General features: G+C 42.3%; 1 protein-coding gene across 4 annotated transcripts in view; it reads right to left on the reverse strand.

Annotated features, from left to right (window-relative positions):
• MKL2 (MKL/myocardin-like 2) overlaps positions 1-18912 on the reverse strand; it is a 143439-nt gene that overhangs the window by 45458 nt on the left and 79069 nt on the right. Inside the window, exons 1-2 of one of the 4 annotated variants that reach the window (XM_012731933.1) lie at positions 16202-16309; positions 15668-15800 (exon numbers count right to left, since the gene is read on the reverse strand). The exons of the other annotated variants lie outside the window; for them this stretch is intronic. Coding sequence (XP_012587387.1) covers positions 15668-15788 — 121 coding nt within the window. The 5' untranslated portion in view covers positions 15789-15800; positions 16202-16309. Of the gene's footprint in view, positions 1-15667; positions 15801-16201; positions 16310-18912 lie in introns of those variants that run through there. 4 annotated transcript variants of the gene reach the window in all.

Below are 18912 nucleotides of genomic sequence, written 5' to 3' on the forward strand. Positions count from 1 at the left end.
CTGCTCCCCTCAGCAGTGTACTTCGTCAATCTGCCTGTTCTGCTCCCCGCTCTGTCTCTGATGAATCCTCTCACCCTCCGCATCTCTGGCCTGTATCCCAGTTCTGTATGAATAAATAAATCTTTTAAAAAAACCAAAAAACTACTATAGAAGTGATACATGTTCATTACACAAAAATAAGGAAATATAAAGGAGGAGGAAGGAACTGAAAAAGAAAATGCCCAAAGAAAATGCCCAAGAGGACACACAACTACGTTCACAATTATCGGGGTACTTCTACTGCCTCTCCTCTGAGGATGGTGTTTGACTCTCTACAGCATACTATGATCATATAGTCACAATAAGCATTCTACTTTTATGGCTACATATTCTGTCGGGTGGACATGCCACAACTAATTAAATAGTCCCTTACTCTTTATCACTAGAGACTGTTGCCATTATCTGCAACTATAAATGACACAATGGTGGAATTTTTTGTGTATCAAGTTTATTCCTTATTTCCTAGGAATAGGGATATCTCTATGTGATCCATATAAGGCATCACATAATGAGACTATTCTGTGTGTGGAAATCAGCATGTTTTGAAACTTTAATGTGTAAAAACATAGATGCAGATTATATCCACTGAACAAAACACTGAATTTGTTCAAGGTGGTAAGTCTTCTTATCTCTTAGGACTAATATTCATGGTTTCCTGGAACATTCCAACAAAGAGAAAAATGCATACAATTTTGAAAACACAAAATACTTAGTGTTATTCCTTGTTATAATAGACAAAACAACATTGTGCCAAGAGAATTATTTTGGACTTACTCTTTTGTATGTACAATAAAACTTTTATTTTAACCACCATTAAAAAAAAAAGGTAGTTTATCTAACGGTAAACAGGAAATGTTATTCAGTATCACAAATACTTTAGGTGTTAAAAGGTACCTTGTTTTAATACCTTTCATAGTTTAGAGTGTCTTTAAAACAAAACATGGGGATTAGTTTTCAACATTAAAAAAAGCCCTTAAGGCCGTCTCTGGTGGCGCAGCGGGTTAAAGCACAGCAGTAAGAAGCTAAAGCTACTTCTGCATGAGTTCGATCCCTGCCCCAAGGTGACCCACATGGCGTGGCAGACCTCTCTTGAAGCACCCACTGCTCCCCTCAGCAGTGTACTTCGTCGATCTGCCTGTTCTGCTCCTCGCTCTGTTGAATCCTCTGTTGAATCTCTGGTGAATCCTCTCACCACGCCTGCACCTCTGGCCTGTAACCCAGTTCTGTATGTATAAATAAATAAATCTTAAAAAAAAAAATAAGGAAAAAAACCCCCTTAAAATAAAACATCTTTCACGTAATACTTGTTCCCCACTTTAAAATTTTCAGGTGCTTTTGGAACCAAGATGATCTGTCTATCCTCCTATGTTTCTGTAAGTAGAATGTTTGAAATATAGCCACAAGATGATGTAAAATGCCCTTACATTCTGAAGAAAAAGAACCCCTATGCTGCATTTTCATGACACCTAGCAGTTCAGCCTGAGCTGGAGCAGCCGAAACAAAGCCGTTAAGGACTGCAGACTACCGAGGCAGAGTGGCCCTTTCCCGGAAGGGCTGTGGCAAGCAGCCATTGTCTTGGGAATTCTTCATAAATAGCTAATTTCAGTTATGGGGAGGTAGGGCTGAGGGGAGGAGAGTTTCCGAGAGGAGGTGAGCAGGTGTCTGGAGCTCAAGGGAGGAGTCGAAGGGTGTTATTTAATTGCAGCACAGTGGGCAGAGCAAACTACATGAGAGCAAAAAGAAACCCAAAGCCTGAGCCGACAAGCACAGGAGGCTGGGTAATCAGAGGCAAAAGCAAAGACGGAAACTAAACACTTGCGAGTCAACTGTGGGCTGGCTCTGAAGTTAATCCTAGATGCAAACCAGGCTCTAGTTTCAATTTTTTCAAACAGGTGTTTGAGTAGTTAAGAGAATGCAGTAGTTGGACTCTAGCAATATTTATTCGCTAATGTTTAAATAGCATTAAATAGGGGCCTAGTCCTATAAAAAAATACAATTTAGAAAAGCCAAAATCCTCACATTATCTTTTGAATTCAGCTATAGATGAGATTAATTGGTCTTTAAGTAACATTTTAGAACAACTAATTTGAGGGCAGTATAATTTTGGTAAGTCTTGATAACTAAATTTTATTAGTGATAAACTAGAATTGTATTTGTTTAATGAGGTATGGGTAAATGGCATGAAAAAATTATATCAAAAGGCCAAAATACTAAATTATTTTTCCTTCAAAATAAATGTTTAAAAAGGTGGTGGTGGTGATTAGTGTTATAAATACTTTGAGATATTTTATATACTTGGTGGAAATAGCCACCTTTTCCCCTTAAATTATAAAACCATAAGGAATTTTTAGTTTGTTTTTTTTTTAAGGTTTATTTAGTTATGCATACAGAATTGGGGTACAGGCCAGAGGCGCAGGGGTGGTGGGAGGATTCACCAGAGACAGAGTGGGAAGCAGAACAGGCCGACTGACGGAGTACACTGCTGAGGGGAACAGTGGGCGGGTCAGGAGAGGTCTGCCGCGCCGTGTGGTCATTTCCGGGGCAGTGGGGGATCGAACTCATGCTGAAGTGGCTTCAGCTTCTTCATGCTGTGCTTTAACCTGCTGTGCCACCAGGGAGGGCCCTAGAATTTTTAGACTTCTTAAGAGCAGTCTTAGGTTTAATACAAACCTAAGCGTTGCAAAGAGTCTCCACCTCCTGCCTCCCCTACTCCTGATGGGATTCTGAAAAATTTCATTGCACAATGATCCACTTCATTTACAATTCTTTGTTGTAAATGAGTATTTTGTGCTCGAAGGATAAGTGTTCACATTCTTAAGGTCTTCTGTCTGGGCCTGGGACTCAAATTCACTACTTTATGTATCACTAATAATTCTACTTAAATATCTATTGTTCTGTAAGAAAATTTCTATTTCTTAAAAGTTATACATGCATGTAAAAAGGCATTAGAAAGGTGAAAGAGTGCCTCCAGTCTTTCTCCCCAAAGGTAACCTCTCTAAATTTCCACGATGCCACAGAATGCTTTCTAAACATTCAAGCAATATTAAATATACAATATATAAGGAAATACATGGGGTACGAATCATAGTTTGGATTATTTGATTAAAAAGTAACATGATACATAGAGCTCATTATTAGTGGCTGTACAGGATGTGTGGACATACCGATCACATGCACTGAGGTTTCTGGAATGTTTGCTGTTATATATGTTGCAGGGAATATCCTCACTCATTTTGGGGGCATCCTTGCTGATATGTATGTAATAATTTCTAATAATGGAACATACATTTAAAATTTTGATAGGGGTACTTTACAACAGAAAGAGTTACAGCAACTTATATTTCAACTTACAAGCTAAGAGAGCTTTTCTTCATTCCTTCCCTATTATGCATCTCTTCCTGTTTTAAGGTAACTTTAAATGCAGAAACAAAGGCCATTTCCTCTCACCCTAGGGTATTGGTGACATCATGCCAAGACAAAAATAAAATCTGCTATAATCATTTAAAAATTTTTTATTTTATATATATTTTTTACATTATTCTTCATTCTGTACATTTTTTAAAATCTCAGTTGTAATCCCCGTGGACTTCCCGCCACTACTTCACTCATGCACCATCACAAAATGAAACAATAAAAAAAAAATGCTATAACCAATGAGCAGTAGGTAAGAAGCTGAAACGTGTTAAAAGAGAGAGAGAGAGAGGAGGCTGGATCCGCTTACAGCAGAAGAGTGCCATGGTGGCTGTGACTTAACACTCTGGTTAAGCTTTCTCTAATAAAGCAATATTTAGTTATAAATTAGTGACTTTATCTGATGTTCCTGGGTAGAAACCTTAAGTACAAAATACATTACTTTTGCCTTCAACCATAACACAGCTGAGAGATGTAATGGACATATCTGAGGTACATTTAGAATAAAATCAACAGCACGTGGCACGGGACTGGATGTCACGCCTGAGACGTCATGAAGAGAAAGAGAAAACAAAGCTGACTTCTGGGTTTCTGACGTACGAGCAGACCACTTACTGAGATGAGAACAGACGCGGCGGCCACCAGAGCTCAGCTTTGACAGGGCTGTGTGGCGCAGAGGTGGCAGAGTGGCAGCTGGCTCCACAGATTAGATGAAGAAGGGAAGTTTTAACAGGAGATTGAAATTTGGAAGCTGTCACTTAGTATACGGTAGGGGAAGCCATGGGTCCTGCTTAAGCGGAGAGCATAGCTGGAGAAGGCAAAGGAATCCCTGGATGGAGCTCTTAGGAAAGCCAACAATTGAAAGGCCCTTCACAAGTCAGACAGGGGCTGACAATCCATCAGAGAAACCAGAGGAAGCTGCCTAAGGAGGTGGGGGAGAGGAGTCTGTAGGAGAGTTTCCAGAAGGGGGTCAAATGCTGTGGTTTTCATGCAGGGAGGAGATCTTCCTGGAGTGATGGATGGAAGTCAGACTGGGCCAGAAAGGAGAGGCAGGAATGTGTACGGAGAACGGAAGCGGTGCTTTCACAACGCTGCCCACGGGACAGGAGAGACGGGAAGCTTGAGGGTGTGGCGCTTCACACTGGACGGCAGGAGCCCACTTAATACTGATGAAGGTCAAGAGAAAGGTGAGGGGTGGAGAGGAAAGCTAAGGGGAGGGAGAGAACAAGGATGGATGACTGTGAATGAGAAGAAAGGAATGAGTAAGACAAAGCAGGCCCCTGAGCAGAGGGGTTCAGAGCAGTGAAGGGGACCCTTCCTCTGGCAGAGCGGCAGGGTGCCGCGGGCTGACTTAACTGCAGGCAGGCTTGCAGATTTGGTCTGGGACATCTAGGGAATTCCCAAAGGAATAGCTTTTAATTGCTCAGAGGACGTTGAAAGTGAGCTGAATGAAGGAAAAGTTACTTTTGAGACAAGTGAAGGAGGTTTGAAATACCTCTCCAGACTGTGCAGAGCAAGTTGATATGAGAAACATGGTTATTTGTCATTGAATGCGTCAATTAATAATGGCAACAGCTTGGTAGGGAAAAATCAGTCAGGAAACTGGCAAGTCATTCACTGGCTCAGAACTACATAATTTCTATGTAGAGGAAAAAACACTAGCGACAAAACCAGAACATTTGGCAGTTTTTTTCTAAAGCTCATCACACACAATTTTATGTAAGAACAGTCGCAGGGCCTCCCTGGTGCCCTAAGGGGTAAGTTTCAGTGCTATTACCACCATGGCCTGCGTTCAATCCCAGCTGGCCAGGGAGCTGCCCCACAGGGCACAGCAGACCTCTCCTGTCTCCCTACTGCTCCCCTCAGTATTTTATCTCACTAGATCAGCCTGTTCTGCTCCCTACTCTATCTCTGGTGATCCTCTCACCCGCTACACTTCTGGCCTGCACTCCAATTCTTGTATGTATAAGTAAGTCTTCAAAAAGAAAAAAGAAAAAGGGTAGTTACAAGCCCAGCAAATCCCCTTGGATGTGAACTTTTTGAAAAGGCCTAAAAATAAGCCTCAAACACACACACGTACATACATTCAGAGCAACATTATTCCTACCAGGCAGAAACAGCTCAACGTTTGTCAACAAATGAACAGATAAACAGTGGTGCACATGTGTGGAGCATCATTCAGCTAGGAAGAGCATGGACACGTGCCCCAGCTGTGCAGGTGAGAGGCTCAGACACAGAGGCCACACAGAATGCGGCCCGGAACGTGCGCCGAGAGACAGCTCAGCGGCTGGTTCCTAGGAGCCGCGGGAAGTGGACGAGTGTAGCTGTTTAAGGTCATGGATTTTTTTTTTCTCGAGTGATGAAATGTTTTGGCAGTAGACAGAGGTGCAGTTTTGTTTAACACTGTGATAGGAATAAGTGCTTCTGAACCACTCATTTAAAAATGGTTAATTTTATGTACTATGAACTTAACCTTAGTTAACAAAAAAGAGAAGTTAGCAAAAGAACAGATTTTAAGAAACTACTACTCAACAACCACATTTCCTATTTTCCCCCATTCCCAGCTGGCGCCCTGTTAGTTCTGTAACCCCACTAACTGCTCATGGGGCCATCTTGCAGTGACTTGGCTACTAAAGTAACAGCTACACCTTGTCTCCCCTGCCACACGGAATTCTAGGTTTTGCTGATTTCCCCTTTTAGACCGCTGTCAGCCTCATATTCCAATGCCTTCTGTAATGTTTACCATCTAGGAATTTTACTGAACATGTTTCATTTAATTTTGCATTGTATACTACATGTATACATTGCATGTATATCTGAGTTACTATTCTTTAAGGAAGAATACTATGCCACATTTACGAATAAATCACCAAAGGATTTTCAATGGGCAAGTGATTTCCCTGGGGGCAAGCTAAGACCCTTTTCACCTGGCTGTGGGCATTTATTTGAGCCTTAGGATTTTTAAAATGATGTCAGTTGGAGAACAGAAGACAAAATTCTAATGTAAACAGCTAAAGGCAAATGAGTAAAAAACAACCATAAAAAAGTGGTAGATACTAATTTCTTTCCATGTTCACTTAAAATTAACATAAATCCATGCTGCATAAAAGAGGAGAAAAATCACTGAGGTTTTCTCAGATTATAAAAAGGAACAAACCAAGATTACTGACCTTTGATTATATTTTTAGGGATTTAATTTGACAACTATAAAATTCTCTTCAAATAATTAAAAAAAAAAAAAAAAGGAATGCAAAGAACCCAAAAATAAAATGGTGGTTTGTTCTGTAAGAGCCGTGCTATCTGTACTGATTAAGCAAACTTCCACCACCATTTCCTGTCTGAAGCAAAGGCTAAGTTACACAGTGTGCACAAAAATCAAAACCTCAGACACTGTGAGCAAACAGCATCTTGATCAGGAATTTTTATATTATGACTACTTTCCATTTTAAAAAGGGAGCAATAACATCAAACTAACTAAAAAATAAAACCCCAAAACCAAAACCAAAACTCTATGCAAGCCAGCCTTTGACCTAAGCCCAACTTGTAGGAAATACTGCCTTCCTTTCTAGGGTCAGATGAAGTCCACTGGGGTGGATGGGAAAGGAGGTAGGTGGTACAAACTGCAGAATTATAAACCACTGCCCCTTGCCAGTTAGGAGGGAGTAATCTCGAATGAGGCATTTACCCTCTATTAGAAAGGAATAGCAAAATTGAAGTAGAAACTACAATGTTAACAGTCTAGGCGAAAGCACTGTGGGTTTCTGCATTAATCTATAACATGAGGTCAGGAAGACAATGTTTTTACACCCAGCCTTGGAAATTTACAGGCACTCTGATAACTGTGGTTGGCTGCTGCTTCTATTACCATGGAAACAGACTGCTAAAAATGGGGCATGTTTCTTTAAACTGATCTACCTTCACACAAATTCCCATCTCCTTTTTGTCAAAAGTTGGAATGAATTTAAAGTATGCTTCTCGTGTATGACAACGTGATGTCAAACCAGGGAGTCTGGTACAGAATGGCAGGAATAACTTCAGTCTGTGCCAGACATACAGAAAGCTATTATACATGTATGCGTTAAAAAAATCTCATTTGGTTAAAAAGCAGCAGAAATCAAGTGCATAAAGGAGTAAGTAGAAGTAAAATACACATAAAAAGGACTTCAAAAGCCAAATCATCCATTTAATTGCCTGATCACTGGCCATGAAAAAAATTAAAGCAATAATCAATTTGCTTTTTCAAGTGATTTTTACTTGTAGCACCATGCTGGTCCTGTAACCCAAACTTCTAGATTGCTGACACTATATGATTCCAAATGGAGCTGATGGGTTATGCTTATTTTTCTTTTAAGATCAATCAAAATGCTATATTCCGCAACATATTAGAATTTTTGTGTGCAGCTCCAGTAGAGGCTCAGATTACGGTTAACACTTAATCCCTCATTGGGATTTTTTGCTAATTTCCTAAAATTGGGAAATACAAGTTAATCTACTTACTCTACTCTTGACTCAAACCAACAAGAAAAAAATGCTTGAATGGATTGCATCTGCGCCTGACCCCACAGCTTCTAAAGTTTGCTAACTGAGAAATGCAGTATGTTAGCCCACAGATACATTTCCTTGGAAATTTTATGCAGCTGGGAAATCCAGCCTCAGTGCATTCAACTGCTTTTGCAGTCTAGAAACTGTTTTTTCTTTACCTCAAACTAGAAAGGATTGCTAAGTAGGATAAATGGAAGAACCTTTTCCCCTTCAGTATGTAGGATATAATGTGTTCAGACAGTGTCCTGAGAGTTTTACTTGTAGGACCTCATTTAATCTTCATAACCTCCTCAGAAGGGAACCAGCTCTATCACAGATAAATTGTGCACTTATTCAAGGTCACAGTTAGTGAGGGAGCCACTAACACTAATAAGATGAATTAAGTGGTGTGTCCACAGGATCTTTCTTTTAAAAAACTCCAGCATGCAAAAAAAAAAAAAAAAAGTTTTGAGATTCTATTAAGTCTTGGCCATCACACCAAATCTCAACGCTTTGATAACAGTCTATTTCTTATAAATACTGTATATTATAGTTCCAGTAGAAAGTGTTTAAACAAAATGAGAGCGAAGTCATGGTAGACACAACTCATGAGTGCTGTGAGATTGTGACAGTAGAACAGGAGTCACGCATGGACTGGAAGGAAGCTGAAATGGTGTTAGAGGTGCCTGTTCCCTGAGGTGAAGGAATCCAGAGTCCAAAGCAGCCAAAACTCTTCCCAGGTCACCTGTGGAGGTGCCGCCTCCTCTGCCATCACCTTTACTCTGGGGAAGCCACAGACAGGTGGGGGGAAAAGAGACACACAGCCCCCCTTCCCTAACAGGCCCCGGGGCTGCAGCACATCTAAAAAATCCTCTGTGGCAGGTACAGAAACTTTAAATCAATTTAGTTGAAGGAGGTCCTGAGCAGACAGGCCCACTGCAGGTGAGAACATCTGGGCAGGGCGGCAGCAGGGGTGCTGGGAAGACGCGGCAGCAGCTTTATCAGGGCTCCAGGAGGCTGGGCTTTCACCTAAGCACGGTGGGGACCATTCAGTGACAGCTGGGCACAACCAGGGTTCCACTTAAAGACGACAGCCCTGGGAGAGGGGCGGGATCAGCACACCAGTTCTACTGCTACTGTGTCCAGAGGCCTGAAAAAGAGTCTATCCTAGCAAATGTATGAGGGAAGGAAACTAGGCTTCTGGTGATGAGCATCACATAGTGTACACAGAGGAGACTTATAAGGCTGTGCACCTGGAACCTGGGTGTTACAGAGCAAGGCCACTTCAACAAAAAAATAACCACAAGAGTCAATTTTCAATAAACAAAATAAAAAGCTTTAACAAATACCTTTGATAAAAATATTGCTTATCAGGGTTGTCCCTCCTTCCCCACCACCAGAATAGTTTTTTTCAGTACTTGCTGACAAAGATTCTATCTGAGGAAGGGGTTTGGACAAGGTTGGTGGCTGTAGTAGTGCAGTCCTATGGATACATGGAGTGTTTTTGAGGTAGAACTGGCTCTAGTGACAGGTTATGAGGAGGTGGCTGAGGAAGGGGCCAAGGACTGCTTTCTTTAGGTTCTTGCCATGGGCCCAGATGGCCAGAGGAGCCATATCTCGAGATAAGAAACCCAGAGGAAACTGTTTCATGGGGAGACAAGACAGGGACACAGATGACCACAAAAGGCTGGCCCTCGCCTGCAATCCCCACTCCCTTGGGCCAACGCACATACAGCTGTCTTCTGTTATCTCGTTCGTATACTGTGAGCATGTTAGCTCCCATGCTGTCATTTGGTTTCCGCTCTTCAGGCTTAAGGCCTGAACACCACGGCTTACAGAGATTTATAGCCTCTCTCATGATGCTGTGCAGAAGCACTCCAATTTGATTTTTGAGGGGGGGGTCTGATGCAGACTTTATTATTTTTAATTTTTATTTATCTATTTTTTACATTGCTCATTTTGTACACTGATTTCCCCTCTCGGGTTTAACCTCCATAAAATTCCCATCACCAAGACACCCGTGAACAGTCAACCAATTGGCCTTGTGTGCTCGTTCCCCCACCCTGGATGTCTCCCATTTATTGTTTGCCTTCTAGATGAGATTATCACTACTGAAAACTTAAATGATATAATTTCATTTCAAAAGCAACATGCATCCATTAAAAAAATGGACACAGGCCCTCCCTGGTGGCGCAGCGGGTTAAAGCACTGCACTGAGAAGCTGAAGCCACTTCCGCATGAGTTCAAATCCCGCCTGCCCCGGAGGAGACCACATGGCGTGGCAGACCTCTCCTGTCTCGCCCGCTGCTCCCCTCAGCAGTGTACTTCGTTGATCTGCCTGTTCTGCTCCCCACTCTGTCTCTGGTGAAGCTTCTCACCGCCCCTGAGCCTCTGACCTGTACCCCAGTTCTGTATGTACAAATAAATAAATCTTTAAAAAAAAAAAATGGACACATATTTTTACTGTTTCCTTTGTACATCATATAAACTTATTTTTTTTGAAAACCTTCGGTGACACCTCATTTGCACAACATTTTCAATTATGAGGACTATAGCAGAAAAGAAAGAAGAAATCAAAATAGATGTTGCAAAATTCACATGCTTTAGTTAGAGGGCTTTGTAGCATTCTTTATTTCAACTGTCAATTTATTTCTCCTACCATGACTCAATAAATTTAGTTGAATCAACAGTGGAGTGGGGATTCCATTATTACATTTGTTCATTTGTTGTTTACTTTAAGATTAGAAGCGGTAAATCAGAAAAAGGAGGTGGCCAAGAGCATTAGGCAACAAGTCTAACAATAAATAATGTTCCGAGTAATCGAGATGTGAGTGTCCTGTTCAGGCAACCAACTGTACACACCTACTGGCACCCCCCCCCCCCCACCAGAGCTTGCACTGCGGGCCAGCTGCTGACTGAGAGTTGAAATGTCAATTATACTTCAAGGCAGTAATTCAAATATCTACGTAAGAAGGCAGAAAGGGTCTAAGTGCTCTTCAGATGCTCGTTACATAACACTATTTATGAAATGCAGTATATGGGGTGAGGGGTAAGATGCAAAAATAATGCATACAATGACTCTGCCTCCAGGAATTTTCATGGGCCACTAGTGAAGTGGTCACAGCGCAAAGATGCAAGTATAGAGAAGAAATTATATTTACCCGGCAGGGTCGCGTGACTTTCTCCAGGAAGTGCCAGGGGTTGAGTTTTGACTGTAGAGTTGCGAGGCTAGGATGGGAGAGGAGCAATGCTACAGTGCCAAGGAGGGCCACACCCAGCAGTGCTGGCCTGCCAAATCGATGGGCTTGCCTTCCGCCGCACTGCTCAGTGCTGCAGCTGCTAACCATACAGGTGACTGACAGACATACTGAGATGCGACGAATGTGACAGGGGAGGTGAATGAAACATTTTTAATTTCAGTTATTTTAAATTTAAGTGACCATGAGTAATGCAGGTGGAGTACCAATGAGATAATTTCATCATTAAATTTTTTTTTATTAAGGTTATTTACTAGAGGTTTATTTAATCTGTCTTCTCCAACATGAAGTATATCTTGGACATCTCAATGTGCCTCCTTTTACACAGATCACTTCCAGCCATGTCTCAGTTTACCACAGTAGTCTACTGGTCGCTATTACCATCAACCACATGCTGTCACATCTTTCCCTCCAACGGTTCTTCACCAGTCCACATTAAACAGGGGATATTCCCCCCAGATCTGTAACTTCTCCCCTCATAACAGAAGCAATCCAAAAGCTGAAGTCACTTTCTCAGAGCACAGCTCACCAGAATAGTTGTTCAATTCACGGTGGATTGTATTTTAAGTAAAAAATACTTTTGAGGGCCCTCCCGGTGATGCAGAGGGTTAAAGCACAGCACTAAGAAGCTAAAGCCGCTTCTGCATGAGTTCAATCCCGGCCCCGGAGGTGACCACATGGTGCGACAGACCTCTCCTGACCTGCCCGCTGCTCCCCTCAGCATGCACTTCATCAGCTGGTTTGATTCTGCTCCCCACTCTGTCTCTGGTGAATCTTCTCATCACCCTTGCACCTCTGGCCTGTACCCCAGTTCTGTATGCATAAATAAATCTTTAAAAAAATACTTTGGGGTTAAAACACCGAGCTTTAGGATTGCTTAGAGAGCAGTCAGTTTCAGTCAGTGTAATTAATACTCAACCCAGTTTGGTTCCTGCCCTGCAAGTGGACATCACTTCCCATCTTTAAACCATCGTGCTGCCATTTTGTCTTTGATGAGACGAGACGCACTAGCTGGCAGTGCTGTATTAAGATTCACTATCTCGATGACTCAGAGTACCACTTAACTGAATTAAGCCACTTCAATTTATTTGATTCCCTCCCCAAATTCATAATTATTAATTTTTTAGCCATCAAGTTAATGATGTGTAATTTCCTTCTTTAGTTGTAGAACCAGAAATTAGATTTAAATCTCACCCATGTTGAATGTAATTAGAATGTGTTCTAGCTCTTTTGTGGACCAGTCAAAAGTTAAAATTCTCTATTGCTGCTTTGACAAAAGAAACTAAGGAAAATTCCCTCTTTGAATTCACGACATTTATTGCTAGTGTCACCAAAAGCAGAAAATAATTAAATTCTCAAAATCCATGCACGGATTGGTATCTGTCAGAAAGCTCACCTGAGCATCAAACAAAACTGTGAGGTTTTACCTTGCTTTATCACCTGAACAATTCCGTGCACACGATGACAGGTACTCACTGGGACTGACACACGAGCATTTTCCTCTTGACTCTGCATGACTAAATTCCCTTAAAGTGTCTTATCAGCTTTTGAAGCCTATGATTATTTGCTTACAAAGCCTGTTCCCCCCAGTAATAATTTTAGCTAATTAGTACTGTCACCAATATAAATATCCCAAATATAAACAAGAAATAAGGCAACTACTTGAGACGCAGAACACCTTACAAGTAGACGCACGTCCAAACACCGAAGACTTGATTAAGTTGTGTGTGATCACACAATGGGCCCAACTTAATCCTTTCTCATTACTTGGAAACTTATGATTCAGATGTTAGGAAAAAAATCTACTATACGAAGGTTGTTCTTTCAAGCAAGACCAAAGCTCAATTTTGCCAAAAATGAGTGGAAAATCAGACAGCTGATGTGAAATATAATATTTTAAATTAGTGCGGTTTACACACAAGGCATAAACCACTTGACATTACTAGTTGTCATGTATGTTATATCTTTTGACAAGGCAGCGTGGGATCCAATATGGGCCCCAGGGTGCTTCAGCGTTTAAACGGTCTTATCAATCAGCGTTTCATGGATGAATTCATCTGGTCTGTGACCCAAGGCACAAAACCAGATGAACTCAGCAGAGGTGGGCCCCAGTGTTCTGTTCTATGAGTCTGATAAGTGAACACTGGTGTTCAACACAGGTAGTGCCTGTGACATACTGAATTCCAGGAGTTCACCTTGCATAGAAACCCAATTACTTTTATACAACTCCAAACAACAAAGTAGTTTTCAGCCCAAATTTTTCCCCCACTTAACTAAATCCAGATCTAATCCTCTTTCAGTGTCACCAATTTTGAGGCAACAGTTCACTCTTGATTTCTCTATTTTTTTTTCCTTTACCCTTAGTCCCGTCACTAGCGGAAAATGAGTAAAAGTACAGTCTGTTGAACTATAAAGCAAAATCCTTCAATGCATCTGCAGTGAGAGATGAATTTTATCATCCAATCATCTCTGAGGAGTGTTTCAAGTTATAAAAGTTCTCTCCCCTTACTTCTTTATGTCTATAACTTACTTCTCTCACCATACAGAAGATGTAGAATATTTTCCTATTTTGTAAATATATCCAAGATTTTAAAACTTAAAATTTAAATACAAGGGAAAATAAAACATTAAAACAGGGATAACAATAAAGCAGGTGTTTCATGACTTCTATATTGCTCACCCTTATTATACAAGTGAGGGAATTAAGGTTCAACAGTGTGAGCTTGTCAAGGGCTACAAAACTATTACCTGGTATGCCTGCGATTTGATTCTACGACTCCCACTCTGGATTCCTGATGCTGCTACTTTGATATTCTACTAGTGCCTGCGTATATACTGAAAGCACGTTCACAACTGTTGGGGGAGAACCTATACATTACATAGACGCTTCAACTCTACTTTGCCATTCCTGTGATGTTCCTGTTGGTAATCGCCAACCCCACTTTTAGACTTTTAGTACCAGCCTCCTATGCTCCTTACCATACTGTGCTGGTGTGACATCGTTTTATTTATCCCATTCCATTTCCTTTACTCCCTTAGTTTTTCAAATAGCTTTAGATTTATGGCTTTAATAGTTTATTTAATATTTGAACTTGACTTAAACGATGCATGGATCTTCTTTTTTAAGTTAATGATTAAAAACATTTTTATTTCCTCTTCGTGAGTCTCTAGACGTGTCCTAAAAACTCCACTGGTATGCACTTTATAAGAACCACAATAAATAAGGCTTGCTATGCACAAGCAGAGGCGACCCCATTGTTTGGTTCCGGGAAACAGCTATTTATACTTCACTGCGTGTCATCTGTTTCGATTTGGAGAGTTTTTCTACCCATACCCAGAAGTGGCTCAACTCTAGCTAGTCTGACTATTGTTTCTTCTTATCGCTTACATCTGTACATTCTCCTATTCTAAATGTCTAAGGGGGAAAAGGAGGACTACCCTTTTGGAATAAGCTCAGACTGCTGCTTAGGCAGATGACTATACACATCGCAAGGTTCTGGCAGACCAGCAATGAGCAGCCAGGCTGGGGCAGCTAATGGCGAGCATTGAAACAGATGAAATGCAAAAAGGTAACTGCAGGGAGTCTTCCCTCCAAAGATTAGAAAAGCAATTTTTAAACTAAAGAGACACTGGGTGACATTTGCATCTTACATTTAGGGAAAAAAAGCTATTCTCTGTAGATCTGCATTTTCTTAAACTATGGCCTTTGATTTTAGTTGCCACAGTACAGCTGTTGGGCACTGGCTTTGCCATGCTTGAGTATATGAGGACAGTGGTCAGTAGTGCCTATCTTTTGGTCATTTTCTTAAATTAACCTGAGAGATGCTTGTGCAGCAGCTACTAAGAGAAATAAGTAGTATTCTTAAGCTTTTATTTTGTTTCATTAAAAAAATAAGCCCAAATGATGCAATGTACACTGTAACTGATTAAACCATTTAAAGATATAATTAAAATGAGTTAGCGACTACGACCTTCCTGGTTTTAAACAATGAAACTCATAAGCATGCTGACTGGAAAATCCCCCCCCCCCCCGGCAATTATGTGTTTGTAAACCTAAAGAAGCAATGTTCTAAATAATATTGAAAAGGAAATGGCCTCTCCTAAAAAGGGGGAGGGGGGAGGGGCGAGGAGGGGAACTGTAGAACATGAGAAAATAAACAAAATGAACCTGGAAGGATTTTCCTGAAACCAGGACTGGTTTAAGTGCCTCTGCTGTATTAATTATCGCAAAATTCCCAGAGTTGCACCAGGCAATGAATCTTCAGTAAAGAGCTACCAAGAACAGCAGTTAGCTTTCATTTGAAAGAACTTAGGACGCGAACGGTACAGGAACAGAGTGAACAGAGAGCAGACTCACAGTGTGGCAAGCAGACACACACTCAGCTGGCTGACAGGAATAAGAATCTGGCAATTTTGCCCCGGTCCACAGACAGACTGACCTTCCTTGAGACTTTTCTGGTTGCTCCCCTCAAGGCATTCCTTTTCTTTTAATGGCTCGAAAGCCCCAGTTGTTAAAATCTCTGGGAAGCCCTGTTGCTGCTTCTTGGAGCTATCGATCATGGTGAGAGGTTCCTGGAGACAGGCAGCATCAAGCAGGAAAAAACTCAATTTGCTGAAGAGCAGAGGTTGGTGCTCCAACAGGCTGGTCCCGGCCCCTCCTCACAGAACCCTAATCGCCGGCAATCGCGTCTCTAAGCCGCCCCGGGCCGCCATTCCCCTTTACTTCCCAGCTTGACCTGCAGACACACGCTGCAGCTGGAAGCCCCAAACTCTCGCTCCTCCGAGGCAGAGCCGCGGCGCACGATGCTGAAATCCCACCCCTTTTCCCAGCCAGCCCCTTCCCTCGCCATCCCAGCTTCCCCCGCACGGGGACTTCAATCTGCAGTGCGATGGTCCGAATCATCTGACAAACACTGAGTCAAGCAGTTAAAAATAAATCCTCGAGTTGTTAAAAGAGAAGACTTTGCTGATACCTAAGAAGACAAATTGCTGCCTGTGGTCTCTCCCGGGCTCACTATAAACACGGCCGCAGGCTGTGGAAATAGTTTCTATCGGCCAGACAGGCACATTCATTACTCGTTAAGTTCTCCAGCTAAGCAAGCAGCGTCTCGGCATCTGGGAAGCGGGCAATCTCGGCGGGGCACCGCGCTGATGAAACATGCTACCAGCACGTGTGGGCAAAGACGGGCGCTCCGCTCCCACAGGGCCGCGCGCACGCTCCGCGGCCGGTCAGTGCTCGGCGAAGGGGCCAGGGGCTGGCCGCGGCCGCCGCCGCTAGCTCAGCCCCGGGCAGCAGTTTGCCTTTGTGCCGCTAGTCGGCTGGAGAGTCGACATCGCCATGATTGTGAAGGAAAATCCCCTGCCCAGCATTAAACGCACGACCTGGGAAGGTCTATTTCCTAAGACTCCGCCGGCCACCAGCCCGGGCACTCGCACAGCGCTGCGACAGCAGACACCTCTCCCGCAGGCGCGGCGCTGTGCCGCACACAGGGCCCGGCCGGCACAGCGCCAGTGTGGGGCCAGGGAGGGCGCACCAGCCTCCACAGGCACCAGCACGGACTCGCGAGGGCAGGAGCCCAAATCATCTGATGTTCCCGACAGTTCACAGTATGCTCCTTTGCACAGAGCTCCCTTAAGCAGAGGTTTTTAAGCAGTAGGTTGTTCCATGGAGAAACTGTTCTGTTCAATTTTTTATATTTACAGCCTGTGCCTAGAAATATTAGTTCTCAATAAATATTGTCTGACTGAATGGAAGAATGAGGAGAGAACATGCAACAGGAAAACATCTTAAATACTCAGTTCTGAAGACATCCTAGATTAGTGACTAAGAATCACTCAGACCAATGTTCTGCTCCTCACTGTCTCTGGTGAATCCTCTCACCTCCCTGGAGATTCCCTCTCCAGCTCTGCCCCCCCCCCACTCCCAGCACCCCTTGGCCTACACCCCCAGTTCTTCTATACACACAGCAATTTTAAAAAATATTCTCTCAAGGAAGTACAGAAGTAGAGATTCCCTTTAAAAGAGAGTCCTTCTGTGAGATAAAGGCTTATATTTTCACAGTGAGAACTAACTCAGTATTCTAAGTGGCATTTAGATCCACATTAGGAGTAGATGAGATTCATCCTGCGTCCCTGGTGCTGGGGCTGGTGTGCATAAACCCTGCTGTAGCTACCCTTCTCCACCATCTCTGGAAAATGGGATCACACACCATGACATGCTTCTCGTTAACTGAAATTTCTGCTGAAGCAATTCGAGACATCTACTGGTAGTCCACACCTTTGTCAGGGGACAACGAGAGCTTCCACAGTCAACCATGCCCTCAAATGCTGTTCTAGCTCTGACCCCAAGCCCTTTGTTCTTGTAAATTAACTCTCCTGCTCCTTTAAAGAGTAATCACCACCACCATTTTGGGGAGGACATCCTTTTAGGTCACTTTGTTTTGTGAAGTTATTTCATTTGACCCCTACAGCACTCTGTGATGCCATGACTTCTTTATATCACAGGCATCTCACAGACCAAGCCCAGAGTCACAAAGCTGTTAAGTGGCATGTCTGGAATTTAACCAAAGCCTTAGTTCTTTAAAACCAAATCTTTCCTCTATTACATCACTTCTGTCTTTTAGAATATGCTGCATTTCCAGGATTTAGTTTGATCTAGGGACGTGCTTAAACGCAGAGGCCATAACCTGTATGGCTCATAATGATTCTGGTGAGGGAGACGGAAGCCAAGATAATCACATTAGAATGATTTTTATGAAAGCATTCTGACTTTTCCCGAAATAGTAATAATAGCTACAAGTTTATTTAGTGCTTACTATGTGCCATATTCTAACTGTTTTTCATATATTACCTCATTTTTCCTGCAAATTCAGTATTATTGTTCTGATCTAGATATGACAAAACAGGCACAGAAAAATAAAATGTTTTGTAGGGGTCACATATCTCAGAAAACAATGGCCAAGATTACCAACAAGCAACTTAAGTCAAGGCCTACATCCTTAAATACTTTGCAAGAAGAGTGACAAAAAGTAAAAAGAGAGAACATTTCGGTTTTTCTCCCATTAAGTTGCTTTTTAAATCCTGCCCAAGTTTTTAGCCTTTAAGTTTGGAAACTTAGGTACATATACAGTTACAGAGGCCACTTTAAACTATTTGTGAATTGCCTATGAGTTGAGTGTGTTAAAAATTAAACAATTCTTTTCTAAAGGTCTTTTATAAGCTGATTACAATTGTATCCAATAAATATAAATCTCAATAGAGAAACACATTGTCCTGCTGGGGGTTTATATCAAAAGTTTGTCTCTTTAGTTTAAAAGGAAACAATTTTTCTAGTGGTGAATATTCCTGAAAGAACATTTATTGTGCTATTCTTTTTTTATAGATTTATTTATTTGTTCATACAGAACTGGGGTACAGGCCAGAGGCTCAGGGGTGGCGAGAGGCTTCACCAGAGACAGAGTGGGGAGCAGAACAGGCAGATTTACGAAGTACACTGCTGAGGGGAGCAGGGGGTGGGTCAGGAGAGGTCTTCCTCGCCATGTGGTCACCTCCGGGGCAGGCGGGGATCGAACTCATGCACAAGTGGCCTTAGCTTCTCAGTGCTCTGCTTTAACCCGCTGTGCCACCAGGGAGGGCCTATTGTGCTATTTTTTAAAGTTGAAATAATTTCCAAAATCACAGAGCA

The sequence above is a fragment of the Condylura cristata genome, unplaced genomic scaffold, assembly GCF_000260355.1.
Source record: "Condylura cristata isolate star-nosed mole 26May11 unplaced genomic scaffold, ConCri1.0 scaffold00032, whole genome shotgun sequence".
Lineage (NCBI taxonomy): Eukaryota > Metazoa > Chordata > Mammalia > Eulipotyphla > Talpidae > Condylura > Condylura cristata.